We start from the raw sequence: 14088 nt of genomic DNA, 5'->3' as shown, positions 1-14088 counted from the left end.
GCTGAGTAGTATTTTCTGGTATGGACGTACCACAGTTTGTTTAACCATTCACTTGTTGAAAAGCAATTGAGTAGTTTCCAGTATTTTTGCTATTAAAATAAAGCTGCTATGAAATTTTCTTTATAAATTTCTATGTGAAAAATAAATTTTTACTTCTCTGGGATATATGCTTAGTTGTAGTCAGAGGAGGACTTTTAGCATTAAATAAAGACACTACATTAGAGAAGAAAGGAGGTCTCAAATAAATGATCTAATTTGTTACCTAGAAAATTAAATGAAACCCCAAGTAAAGAGAAGAAAGGAAATAATCCAGATATGAGCAAAACTCAATAATCAATATTCTGAAAGAAACTTGTCCTAAAAGACCTTTATAGAATACTTCACTCATCAAAAGAGAAATACACGTTTTTTGCAAGTGCACAGAAGCATGTACCAATATCAACAATATTCTGAACCATAAAACAAATCTCAACAAATTTAAGAATGTGCGAATCATACAAAGTATGTTTTCTGACCAGAACTGAAAAGAGAAAAATAACTGAGAAAAAAAACAATGAAACCCAAAAATAGTTCTTTAAAAAGGTCAATAAATTGAAAGAAATACAGAAATTCAAATGACTAAAACCAAGAATGAGAGCTGAAACACTACTAAAAATCCTGCTGACATTAAAAGGCTAATAGAAAATATTATGGACAACTTATGTCAATAATTATGGCAACCTGGATAAAATGGACAAGTTCTTTGAAAGATACAAACAAAAAGCTCATTCAAAGCTTCTCACAAGGGAAACTTCAGGTCCAAATCACTTCACTGATGAATTCTACCATATGTTTATGGTAGAATCAATATAAATTCTATGTAAATTCTTCCAGAAAACAGAAGAAAAAAGAACATTTCCCAGTCCAATTTATAAGACTAGTATTATCTTGAAATGGAAACCAGAAAATATATTATACAAAAACAAAAAACAATACTCCTCATGAACAACGACACAAAACTTCTTAGCAAAATTTTAACACATCGAATAAAGTAATATATTAAAAAATAAAACATAATCTGTCTCAGATATACGGTTTGTTTTTATCACTCAAAAGCATCAATATAATTCATATTAATAAAATACAGAAGAAAAATGTATGATCATATATATGTATATATATTATTTTTTAATGAACACATACACCGACCACAATCCAGAACCACAAGTTTCTTTCTAGAATTTCTCCTTTTCTTATTCATAACTACTTTCTCCCACAGAGAGAAGTCTGACTCTAATTTACAATGTATTTACATATTTATCCAACTCTAGTATACATGTATTACAGTTTCAGATTGCTATACTATATCTTTGTGAGAAATAAACTTATCCACTAGAGTACAGTGTGTAGAATTCTTTTTTCTTTAGCTTTTATAAGTATCCAGTCAAAAATATAGTTTTCCCAAGTTACTTAAATCAGCTCGTTTTCTCCACCCTCTTCAGTACGGTTATGTGGTTCATTGTAAAAAAAAGTTAGATTCATTTGGTTTCATGCTCATTCTATCTTGGATTCCTTCCAATTTTATCAAAACATCGTATTTTACATCTTAAAAATATACAATTTTTATTTGTCAGTTATACCCAATAAAGCTAGGGAAAAATAGCTTTAAAAAAGGCCTATCCAATGGATAGTCTTTTAAGAAATGATGCTGAATCAATTTGATGTCCATATGCAAAATAAGTGAACCTTGATCAAATTATCACATGAAAAATTTCTCAACATCGTTCATTATTAGAGGGAGGAGGATTAAAATCACAATGAGATGTCACTACTCACCTATTAGAATGGCTAAAATTAGAAAGATTGACCATACTGAAAATGCGAAACAACTAGAACTCATACACTGCTGGGGTTGACATAAATTATATAATCACTTTAGAAAACCTGTGGCATTTTAAAAAATGTTAAATATATGCCTAGTGTGCAGTGCAGGTATCCCACTCCTAGATAATTACCCAAGATAAATGAAAACATTTGTCTCTACATGAACTCGTACAGTAATGTTCACAGCAGCTTTATTTATAATGTGCAAAAACTGAAAACCACTCAAATGCCCATCAACAGGAGAATAGACAAATTCTGTTATTTCCACACAATAGTATTACTCAACAATGAAAATAAGTGAAGTATTGATACATGTAATAATATAAATGAATCTCAAAATAATTATGCTGAGTATAAGAAACCAGAGAGAAAAAAAAAGTATATAATGTATTATTTCATTTATATAAAATTCTAAAACATGCAAATTAAATTTTTTTCTATAATGTCAGAAAACAGATCAGTAGTTAGCCTGTATTAGAGGGATTAGAGAAGTTGAGGGTGAGAGGTGGGGGATGGGGGAAGAAACCCTTAGTGGTGATGGATATGTTTACTATGTCAATTATTTTGATTTCATGGGTGTATACATATTTCAAAATTTGTATACTTTAAATATGTACAGTTTATTGCACCTCAAATATGCCTTGATAAAGCTGTAAAATCAAAATGAACAAAATATAAAGGCTCTTTATTAAATCAAAGAGCCATTAGGAGGCTGGAGCACCAGGTCTGGACAACAAGAAGGAACCAGGAAAGTCTGGCAGCTAAAAGTACAGGCAAGATCACGTAGTTAAGAGCAATTGGATGAAACTATATGAGCCACAACCACTGAACCCTGCAGGTCACCACTGCAGGCTTTCCAGCTTTGTAGCAATTGTGAATGATCTCCGCCTCTTTCTCTTTGTTCCAATACCTGGCTGTGGCATCCAATGTCATGCCTGGATTATATCCCAGGGCCCTAATCTCCAGAGAACTGAGAAGTGGAGGGCATCTGCTGCCTTTGCCTCTGTAGTGGGAGCTGTGACCCTGCCTCTTGTTACGAACTGCACTGAGGGGTTTTCTCTCGACACATAGTAAGTGTTCTCATTTTGAGTAGCCAAGAGGGAAAAAATGACATATGGCTCTCTAGGCACTCGCATGTCGTGGTTTCTGAAGGCATAAGGAGCCCCAGAGTCCTAGGTCTCTCTGATCAGTAACTCCAGCCTCGCTAGTTAGTTAGAGGCACGTTTGAACTACCCAGTTCTGATCATTTACAGACTGTGCATTTTCACTTGCAAGATTTGCTTCTCTGTTCCTTGGTATATGCTGCTGTAGCAGACATTTAATCTTACAGGACGTAGGGATAGATTAAACATTTTTCCCTCTAAGGTCTTTTTCTAACCAGCTCTGTTTTTAGAAGCAGCCAGCTCACGCTTCTAATTTCCCCCAGTGCTGGGCCATCTCTCCCTCTAGTGGTAGTTTGTTTAATCCTCTCGCAGTTATCTAAAAGCCTATGCTTAGCTAAGTGGCATTCAAAATTAAGACTGCTATTTACTTAAAAAAAATATATATATATATTATATCTCAGCTCTGGTTATACACACACACACACACACACACATATATACACACACACACATATATATGTACAGTACCATCTTTGTGCAATATATCGTGTAATTTTCTATTCTAGTCTTCTTTCATTTAGAAAAAATATGTTAGTTATTATCCACTAAATCGATTTAATGATTTCAAACACTAGTAATTTGTAACCATTACTTTGAAAAACAGTGTTTTAGACTATTATTCAAACTGAATTAACCTTGTGATCTATTAATAGTATTTCTCCCAAATAGAGAAACACAAACATGAACACAAAAAACCTGTGACCAAATGCCTGATGAGCTTCATATCCTATTACTTTTTTTTTTTTTATTTTCATACATCTGCATATGGAAACTTGGAAAAGTCTTACAGTAAAGAAACCTGCTTAACTTTTCCTAAGAGCGTTTCCTGAATTTAACCATGGAATGAGTGTTCCCAAAGTATATGCAAGCAACAAAACTAAACAAATCTAAGTAGCTCATAAAAGGAATATTCCAAGGATTGATATTTTGGAGAATTCTGCTTTAAACATAAGAAAGAAATCCATAAATAAGTCTAAGTACCAAATACATACATAAATTGTAGCAGAGATGTATGCAGCTGGCGTGCAATGGCTTCCCTGAAGTGCACTTTGAAAACTATTTAGGAAGAGTGGAGAATGTGGTTTGGGGGTAGGAGGTTTGGAGGTGGAGAGGGAAAAATTCTGTTAAAGCTAAAAGAGTAGGACTTCCAAGTTACAGTCAGGGATATTAGGAAATGGGGTCCCTCAGTTTACCTAACTCTTATCCAGATGTTCTTTGCACCTGTATTTGCTATCAAGTGGTTGTCTCCTGAAGTCTATATAGAGAGAAACATCAGTGATAGTGGGACCAGCAGAGGCCCAGAAGCCTGTGGAGATGTGCTGATCCACTGTGAGCACGTTCATTGACCGGTAGAAATCTAAATCACAAGTTAGATACATAGTTTTCAAAACAGATGAAGATTAGATAAATCCAATGATGATAGTGAGCAAATAGTTGGCTGGAAAACTCTTGGAAATCTGGAGGAAAGAAGCATATATGGTACTTGGGCCAACATGTCAGTATCCAAGGAAGGGAATCTAGGTCAGAAAACAAGCTAAAGTCAGAATGGGAGCTTCTTAAGTCTTGTTTGCTGCAGTAAAATTCTGTTGGAGTATCTTTCTGCCCACTTCTCTAAGAACTGGGTCTCATCCACAGGTTCTTAAGAGGTTACTGTAACTCCGATAATAATACTATGTGACTCAAATTCTTTGCCCCAGCCGATTGAACTGGGGTGAACACCCAGTCCTAGCTAGAGTAATCAGATATTCACCTGAAAACAAATTTATTCATGGAGAATATAATCTTTTGAGTCACTGGATTGAATAGTTTGGTAAAGCTCTAATGAGTTAGCCACACTGTATTACTCTGCCTGTACCCCAAGGGCAAGAATACTGACTAGTTGATAGAGCATAAACTAAACTCAGCAAAATAAAAGAGAAAGAGAAGGAGAGTCATCTCACTTTTTGACACTGCTCTTCCTTTTCCTTCATGAGACTCAGCTATATGCCCTTATCTTGGGTAGATTGAAATAAATCATTGTCCTTCCAAGAACAACATGTTTTGCTTCATCGAGTTAGAATGCATGTCAGCATCTTATATCCAAATAGCCTAAGCTAAGCCAACCTAAAAGAAGCCTGTGTCCTATCTCAGCCAAGGTGCCTTTGAGCTGTTAGCACCCTAACAGGAGTATGGACTCTGAAGGAGAAAATTATGGGGAATTCTTATATTGGATATAACACAAAATTTCTCATACAAATTTTAGGAATCGAGTGCTCATACACAATCATAGTACTCCTACCTTCTTCCTCAAATTGAGGGAGAAAAGTTTTTAATGAGAAAAAATAAAAGATTACAAATATTAGGAGAGGGGCATTTTTGTCAACTGTTAAGAGAAATAAAGCCTAAGACTGTCTTGCAGGCATTAAATTATGGAGAGTTCAATGGGACGTAATGGGAAACAGGGGAGGAGAGTTAGAAACTGACTGCCCACTTCTAGATGAAAGGTTCAAGAGAATTCACCAGGGGAAGAAAACTTATAAAATATTTCAGGACACTAAATGGTCATGAATAAAGACTATAAATTTAGTAAAATATCTCCTGCGATCTCTTTCTCAGAAAATTAAGCATGGCTCTAGGTATAGTAGATGATATCAATTGGCTTGACAAAAACTATTCTTTTTAAATTCAGCTAACAAAACCCTGAATACGTAAGAAAGGCAATAAAGCCAGTCCCATAGATAAATCCTGATTGGTCAAAGTGAATTATGGCAATCTCACCCTTTTCTGGTCGTTGATTTGAGAATAGAACTCCAAACCAACTTTGACCAATGAGATGTAAGATTACATCTACCAAAGGCTTGTGAGAACAAATTTTCTCAGTAATAAGAAATTTTTTTAGAGTGTATGAGAAAGAAGCATTTTTTCTCTTCTTTTCTTCTTTACTGAATTGGAAATTGTCAGACGATGCCTAGGCTGCTGTGGTTATTTTTTGGCAATGAGCGAAAGACCAAGATAATCATGGAGATGTCAACCTAGACTCTTGACATCTCTGAGCTTCTGGTGAACCCTGAAAAAAGACTGTTTCCTAAATTTTTAAGTGAATCAATAAATCTCTGTGTTATTTAAGCTGCTTATGGTGGGATATTCCATTACAGTTAAAAATATCGTAATTGATACAGTAGGTGAAAGGAAGCAGAGACAAATTTAGTGGAGGGAAGGAAAGCCCTAGAGAGACCAAAGTCATATATTAAGCAAAGTAGTAGAAGATGCTGAGATTGAATGTAACCTGATATAAAAATTCAAGATCAGAGCCAACAATGGTTTATTTAAGCAAATCAAGGAAACTAGGAAATGTTTGCACTTGAGTTTATGTGGTCAGCATTATGCTGGATGGAGGTCGTGGTGGCAATGTGCTATTCTTGAAGGCAGAGTTGGGTTTCCAGTCATTTCAAAGGCATGATGATTTGAATCAAGCATATAACCATATGGTGCACTCCTAAATCTGTTTAAGTGAACAAATGAGTTTAGGGTCAATTGTGGTATAGTCTGATAGTACCAGAAAAATCACCATGCAGTTGAATACTTCCTGGATCTGTAACACAAAATGTTAATATTTAATGCTTGTCTACAGCCATGCCACCCTGAACATGCCCGATATCTTCTGATCTTGGAAGCTAAGCAGGGTCGGGCCTGGTTAGTACTTGGATGGGAGACCACCTAGGAATGCCAGGTGCTGTAGGCATACAAATAAATAAATAAATAAATAAATAAACAAATAAATAAATAAGTAAGTAAGTAAGTAAGTAAGTAAATAAATAATAGAATTAATGCTTTACCAAGCACTTTTTGTATTATGGCATGTACTAAAGTGCAATGGTCTCCAACCCCTGGCTGTGGACCAGTACAGATCAGTGGCCTGTTAGGAACTGGGCCGCACAGCAGGAAGTGAGCGGCAGGCAATGAGCAAAGCTTCATCTGTATTTGCAGCCGTTCGCCAGTGCTAGCATCACTGCCTCAGCTCCACCTCAGATTATCAGGCATTAGATTCTCATAGGAGCACCAGTCCTTGGTGTCGAAAAGGTTGGAGACCGTAGCACAGAGTCTTAGAGCTAAGAGAGTCATTATGTATAATTTAATCCAACTGAGAAAGCACATAAAACACTACATTTGAAGATACCAGGAATAGAGTTCAAGGTTTCAGTTCAGAGCAAAAATCTTGGAAGTAGTGGAAAACAGACACAAGGCATTAACAAAGCTGGAATGAGAAAAACCTGGATGGAAGGGAGTAGTTTGAGGCAATTGCTTTAATACTTGCTGGTGTTTGCAGATCTCCTTGAAGGGACAAGGGGCATTGAAAGTTTCTCTCTCTTAAAGAATGAGGGGTAGCTTAGATACAGAGCTAAGAAGAGATATAGCAGAAATAAAAATCTGTTTTACCAATTCCAGTCGAGTTTCTTTTTCACTTTATTCCCACTGCTGAATTAAAGCTATAGCAAAGGATACTAATGAAGAAAAATAGATGAATTCCCAAATCAGAAACAGCCCCAGAAAGACCTCAAGGCTTCCCATATCAACCTTGCTGATGTGGCTTCTTTTAAATCAACCATCAGCTGAAAAGCCATGGGTTTCTACCTAATGCTCTAGGCATCCAGCCCTCGAGGCAAGACAGTGCTGAGAGTGATCACTAAGTAGACAAATGGGCCTTATTTTCTTGGGGGAATATTATTTCTTATTTCTTATTAAGACCCCATATTCTGCCTTTTATTTGTTTAATTCCTGATTTGATGATAGCGATATGACAGCAAGGACACCTTTAACAGGTGGCATAAAATTTACCTGTGATACTAAAATTTCCCCTTTTTGTCTATTGACTTTCCCATGGGTGTGTACTTGTCCTAGAGAATGTTATCACTTTTATTTTAATAAAAAGTAGTTGAATTAATAGTAGTTTGATATTTTTTCTCTCTTCTTGTATCTAGGAAAAATATGTCAATTTATTAAAAATATGTCAAAAATATATCAACAGCTTTTTCTCATTCCTTCTAAACATGATGAATCCTGCCCTGTCCACCAATTTAAGAAACTTTAAAGACAATAACTAAAGAACACCTGGTTTTGCTCTGACGGACAGAAGAAGAAACATTGTGTACCTAATGCACTATTGAAACAGTTCGGAGCTGCTAGAATTGCATTCACTGGTCCCTCAGGATAATAATACACCACAGATCCATCTTCACTCATCTAGTTTTCCCAGGATTGAAGAGTATGGTCACTTACACAGCCCAGAGCCTTGGAAGAGCTGTGAACAATCTCTTTGTAAGACATGCCCACATACAGGGCAAAGGGGGGTTGGACTTTTTGGCCAGTGAAGGAGTCGGAGCACAGGATGCCAAGGACTACTGTCATTATTTCCTTTTCAATTATGCAACCCCTACATGGGTTTCTTTCTTTTTTCAAATGTATGGAGTTGAAAAAATTTTAATTCTTGTAGGAGAAATTAAGAAAAAGTTGAAAGTCCTACTATGACTATTAAAGAAATTTAATCTACATTTTTAAAGAATCTTCTTACACAGAAAACTTCAGGTCAAGATTGTTTCTGGAAGACTTCCCCAAACTACTAAAAAACATATATTTCCAATCCCATACAACATATTTTAGAGAATAAAGAGAAAAATACTCTCTAACTTTGACAGATAATAACAGAAAAAAATTCTTTACCTAAAGGACTAGATGTGCTTTTAGTTAAGTTTCAGAATCAATTGCTGATCTTCCCTCTCTGAAGATACGTAGCCTATCTTAGAAAGAGTACAGGAAACTTATGGAACATCAATTTAGAAAAGTAGACACTGGCTATTCATGTCCATCTATTTGAGAATGAAAACCTCTACATATAGTATCACTAGATTTGGCAAATATGCAATATCTGCCAGAATGAGCAAAGAAGTAACATTTTTACTAAAAAACTGTTATCAGAATTTCAAGTTTAGCTAGGAGTCTTGTATTTTATCTGGCAGGCCCACTAATGTAGCAATGCTGAGTTACTCCAGGCTCATATAAAAGATTTTGGACAAGGTCCCATCCCCCTTTCAGTTGAGGAAACTGACCAAATACTTTATTTTTGCACAAGATCTGAGGCTGGGAAGGTGAAAGCAGTAAGGTAGTGAATAGTCTAAAAATATTTAGATTCATTGAAAATCTTATCCTTCTTCACTCATGTAAGTGGTGTTTTTCAAATAAAGCATCATTTATTCCATTTTTCATTCATTCAATAAATATTCATAGAAATTCTGCCAGATACTAAGTCTTCTCAGCTCTAGTCCTAATGGAGGCCAGAACGTTTCCAGGCCACAGGACAAAAAATCCATTGAGACCCTTTCCTAGAATTACTCAGCAAAATAATTCCAGTCAGCAACTATAGGGATAAGGAACTAATTGTGTAGTCTATGAAATGGTGCTAGTTCTCAAACTGTTTGTTGCCTTTTCTATGGCCAGGTAAGCACAGAAAACAAGAGTAAGATTTCAGAAAATTTTATAGCAATTTGATAGATTAGTTTTGTCTATGGAACTTAAACTTTTAAAAATGGGCTTGTAATATATATGTTTTTGTTTTTTATTTTGTTTTTAGCAATTCATTAAAAAAACCTTTAATTTAGAATAGTTTTCGATTTACAGAATTATTGCAATGGTAATACAGGGCCTTGCCATATAACCTGTACCCAGTTCCTCTATTATTAATATCTTGCATTAATATAGTACTTGTTATAATGAATGAACCATGTTGATATATTATTATTAAAGCTCATGCTTTATTCAGATTTTTTTAATTTTTACTAATGTCCTTTAGATTTGCTTGCTTTTTGATACTATGATTGTTTTGAAGAAAACTGGCCAGTTATTTTTTGTAATACTCTTTTATTGGAGTTTGTATTTTATCCTCATGATTAGACTGGAGTTATCTATTTTGGAGATGAAGATCACAGAAATAAAGTGTCATTCTCATCATATTATACCAAAGCTACATATTATCATCAAGACTTAGAACTGTTGCTATTGATCTTGATCAATTGGCTGATATGTGTTTGTTAGTTTTCTCCACAGTAAAGTTATTCTTTCTTCACCACCTTTCCATGCTTTACTCTTTGGAAGGAAGTTACTTAAACTGTGGGATATCATGCTCCCTTTCCGTGAACGAGGAGGAGCTCCATTAATTATTTGAAATTTTTTCTGCATGCAACGTTAGTCTTTTCTTATATTATATAATATGTAATTAATAATATCAATTGACTCATGGATATTTGCATTATTATTTCAGTTATAATCCAATACTACTTGATTTATTTTGTTTCTCAAATACTTCCAGCTTTGGTCACTGGGAGCTCTTTCAATTGGCTCCTGTGACCCAAATGACATAACCCCAACAATAGGTTTTTATTTTCATAAACACTTCCTTAATTTATGCACAATAAAATGCTCCAGGCTCATTTTATATATTTTTATCCTCATCTTAGATTCAATCATTTCTTCAAGAAGCTCTTGTTCCTTTTATTGGAGAATGGCATTATAACTATGATCTGGCCACACGGAGAGTTCCACAGTTACTGGGTATTATATTCTTCCACCAACCCCTAGCTTTATTGAGGTTTAATTAGTATACAAAAAATACACATAATTAATGTATTTTGGACATATGTATACACTCATTTTATTATCACCACAAGCAAGGTAATAAATATATTCATCACCTCTGAAAGTTTCCTTGTGTCCTGTTTTTTATTTATGGGTTTTTCTTTTCTTTTCGATAACAGCACTTAATATGAGATCTATTTCTCTTAACACATTTTTGAGTGTACAATACCTTATTGTTAACTACAGGTACGATGTTGTCCCATAGATTCCGGAAGCATTTTCTGTGTCTATTGATATGACCACGGGATTTTTGTCCTTTAGTCTATTAATGTGGTATATCATGTTGATTGATTTGCACATTTTGAAACATCCTTACTTCCCAGAAATAAATCCCACTTGGTCATGGTGTATGAACTTTTTAAAGTTCTGTTGAAATCAGTTTGCTAATATTTTGCTGAGAATTTTTGCATCTATATTTATCAGGGACATTGACATGCTGTTTCTTTTCTTGTGGTGTCTTTATCTGGATAGATTTCAAAATAGTTATTTTTCTCTTCATAAGAATCTGGTGGGTTCCAGAAGTAAAACTCAAGAAAATGTGGAAATCTCCCTAAGACTATGGCATCTAGGAACTTCTCTCTTAAAGACAATCTATACTCGGCTTTTGGCAACTTGTCAAAATTACCACTTAATGTTTCTAAGAGTTTATGGCTCTAGCTGTTACTGCTCCAGGTAAGCAGATATAAGAAGGGCTCTATGCACTCTGGGGCCTCTGTAGATTTTAGGGTTATTAGCTCAAGACAAGTTGTTGGTATTCAAATTGTTCAGATCTTTTTCTTGTTTTAAAGAAGCGTGACAACTTCGAATGCTCCACATTTCAGCATTGTAACCAGAGTTTAAGTAATCTTTCTTTTACTCTATTTTATAAAAATGTTATGGTCCAAGGTAGATTGCAATTAAAAAAAATAATAATCGCTCCATCAGGCAAATAATTTCAGAAGTGCTGTTGTACTAACATAAGCTTTACTAAGCCTCCTGGTGTCACACCTTCATGAGAAAGACTCAGCAGAGTGTAGCAGAAAGTGTTTTTCTCTTCACAAACACAAATCCTCCACAAACAGGGCCCACGTACTCATAACATGTACATTGCTAGGACTATACATTAGTCATTTTCCCCGGGGGCCTGATGAAACTGAACAAAGAAAAGACCTAGATTTCCTCCCACTTGCATTTCTTCCTCAGAGTCTTGCTGAGACTAGAACACAAAGTACTAGAACACATATATGGTGTAAAATATTTATTAGAACCCTCTGAGACCTAAGGCCATGAAACACAAAAAAGCCTGAAATGAGGCTGAGGAGGTGGGGAGGTTAGAAAGAAGAGGACAGGTTTACGGTGTGGGGAGAAGATTTCTTCCCTGGGTGAGTCTTCTCACGAGGTCCCATGTCCATGATGAGCTGCATTCCAAATTCTGGTCGCTGACCCCACTTGACCTAGTACTTGAACTTGCAGATATAGGGTAACCTCTCATTGCAGTTATAATCTTTCCATGAGAGATATCCTGGAGAGACAGAAGAGTTCAAGTTAATGGGGCTGGTGGAGATTGTGATCCAAAGGAGAGACACCTCAGACTCTGCCATGGAGTCAAAGCCCCTCCCTCATCTCCACCAAGGCCCCACTCCAGGGAAAGGAGACTCAAAGAAAGGAAGGATGAGAGGAGCTGGGAGAAGCCACACCAACATCGCATTTCCTAGCTCAGGAGGATTTCCTGAAGGTCAGGCCCAGAAATGGGGAACGAGGGGATGAAAAGGCTGTCCAGAAGGTAGCTCCCTGTTTCTCACCTGAGTTTCGTGACAGGCTCCCACAGTAGCCGGGGTTTGAGACGGTGGCGGGATTTCTCTCCCAAGCAAGGTAATTCAGCACATCGTCACTACTCCACTCCCACCCACCTGCATTGGGCTCATAGCCCTATAGAAAAGAGGACGGAGCCAGGTGAGGCTGAATGGCCATTAGAGTTCTCTTTGCATGATCCCCTCAGCTGGATATCTGATCCCCTACTTGGCATCATGGAATTTGGTCTGCTCATCCAGGAGTTGCCATGGAGCTCTCCTCTGGGAAGCTCTCCCTAAATCCTTGCTCCTATTGGCAAATTCCAAAGCCGATAATCACAAAGACTAATGGAACCACTCAGAGTAACATGTTACTGCCTGAGCAATAATTAGTGGCGCATTCATGATAACTCTCTGAACCTCAAAAACAACATCGGTTCTATAGCGGAAAATGCATCTTATCTTCCTTTAGAATTCCACAGCACAGTCTGTGTAGACTCAGTGCAGCTCAGAGAACTGAATTAGAAGATGTCATGTGTCAACTGTGTAAAAGCTTGACAAGAGGCAGATTAGCTTCAACGGGAGATTAGGGTCCTCCACAAAACTCAGCTCTTCAGCTAGCCTCGAGGTCCTCCTTTTTCCCCGGATATCGCCCCCGATCTCTGCGCTCTGGGGTTCTCTAGGGTATTTCTTAGGCAGGCATGGGGGACAGGGAGCGGGCCGGGTAATGAGCTAAAGAGATAACAGAGAGGAGACGTTATCACACCTTTGTGGGGTCGTGAATCCCAATCCAGATGTTTGAGTAGGCGTTCAAATTGATCTTGACCAGAGAAGCCAGGAAGGATGCCTCAGCCCCACTGAGCACAGACACTAGGAATCCAGAGGGTCGTTTCTGGCAGGCAATCTGTGTGGGGAAGGGAGAGACTGAGGAAGAGCTTGAGATCTCACTGGGGGAAGGACGGGGCTTAGCTGGGTGAGAAGTGTGTGTGCGCAAAAGATGAGGGTATTCATTTTTGCCCCTGGAAATCTGGGGAATGGAGACCACACCCTTTCTCTCTGGTCTCTAGCAAACTTTTCCTTATCACCTGTAACTGCGAATGCATCTACTCACATCTGCATCATTCCAGGATTTTGGTGTCATAAACAAGGCATAGCAGTGGGAACGAAAGGCATAGGAACCTTTGGGACAGCTGCTTCGTGGAGAGGAAACTTCCGTCTTGTTGTCTTCACCTGGGGTGGAAGAAAATAAAGGAGAGGGATAGAGTGAAAGGAAGAGTGAGAATTGTGGTTGGAAGGTGACCTTGGAAAATATCTATGAGGCCAATGCTTGGGGAAGTGATATCAAACTCTTGACTACCTCTCTCCATTGTCAGCGTTTTCAGGATTTCTTGATCTTGAACCGACCCCATTAAATGAAGGATCATTTCTTTTCTTTCTACCCTTGTCCTTTGTTGAAAAGTCCAATACTTCCCCACTCTGAGCTGACTTATTCCCACACTGGGTCCTCCAACCATTCTCTTTCCCCTTATCCCATTACTGATCCTTCATGCTTTCTCTCTTCACCTTACCAACATAGATTCGAGTCCACTGACAAAATGGAAATGATCTCATTCCGATGTTCATGAAAC

At 37.1% G+C, this 14088-nt stretch overlaps 1 protein-coding gene and 1 pseudogene across 1 annotated transcript in view; one reads left to right on the top strand and one right to left on the bottom strand.

The window, feature by feature from the left end:
* The first annotated feature begins 6628 nt into the window (after nt 1-6628).
* On the top strand, nt 6629-6747 carry LOC112482992 (annotated as a pseudogene).
* A 5377-nt stretch (nt 6748-12124) lies between these two features.
* Nucleotides 12125-14088, bottom strand: part of LOC102898545 (lithostathine) — a 2219-nt gene continuing 255 nt past the window's right edge. The window contains exons 2-5 of the mRNA XM_006905243.1: nt 13572-13690; nt 13227-13364; nt 12473-12599; nt 12125-12192 (exon numbers count right to left, since the gene is read on the bottom strand). Of these exons, the coding sequence (XP_006905305.1) occupies nt 12125-12192; nt 12473-12599; nt 13227-13364; nt 13572-13690 (452 nt within the window). The remainder of the gene's footprint in view (nt 12193-12472; nt 12600-13226; nt 13365-13571; nt 13691-14088) is intronic.

This window comes from Pteropus alecto, unplaced genomic scaffold (genome assembly GCF_000325575.1).
Source record: "Pteropus alecto unplaced genomic scaffold, ASM32557v1 scaffold100, whole genome shotgun sequence".
In the NCBI taxonomy this organism is placed as follows: Eukaryota; Metazoa; Chordata; class Mammalia; order Chiroptera; family Pteropodidae; genus Pteropus; species Pteropus alecto.
The sequence above is the reverse complement of the archived record's forward strand: the minus strand, read 5'-3'. Positions and strand labels throughout refer to the sequence as shown.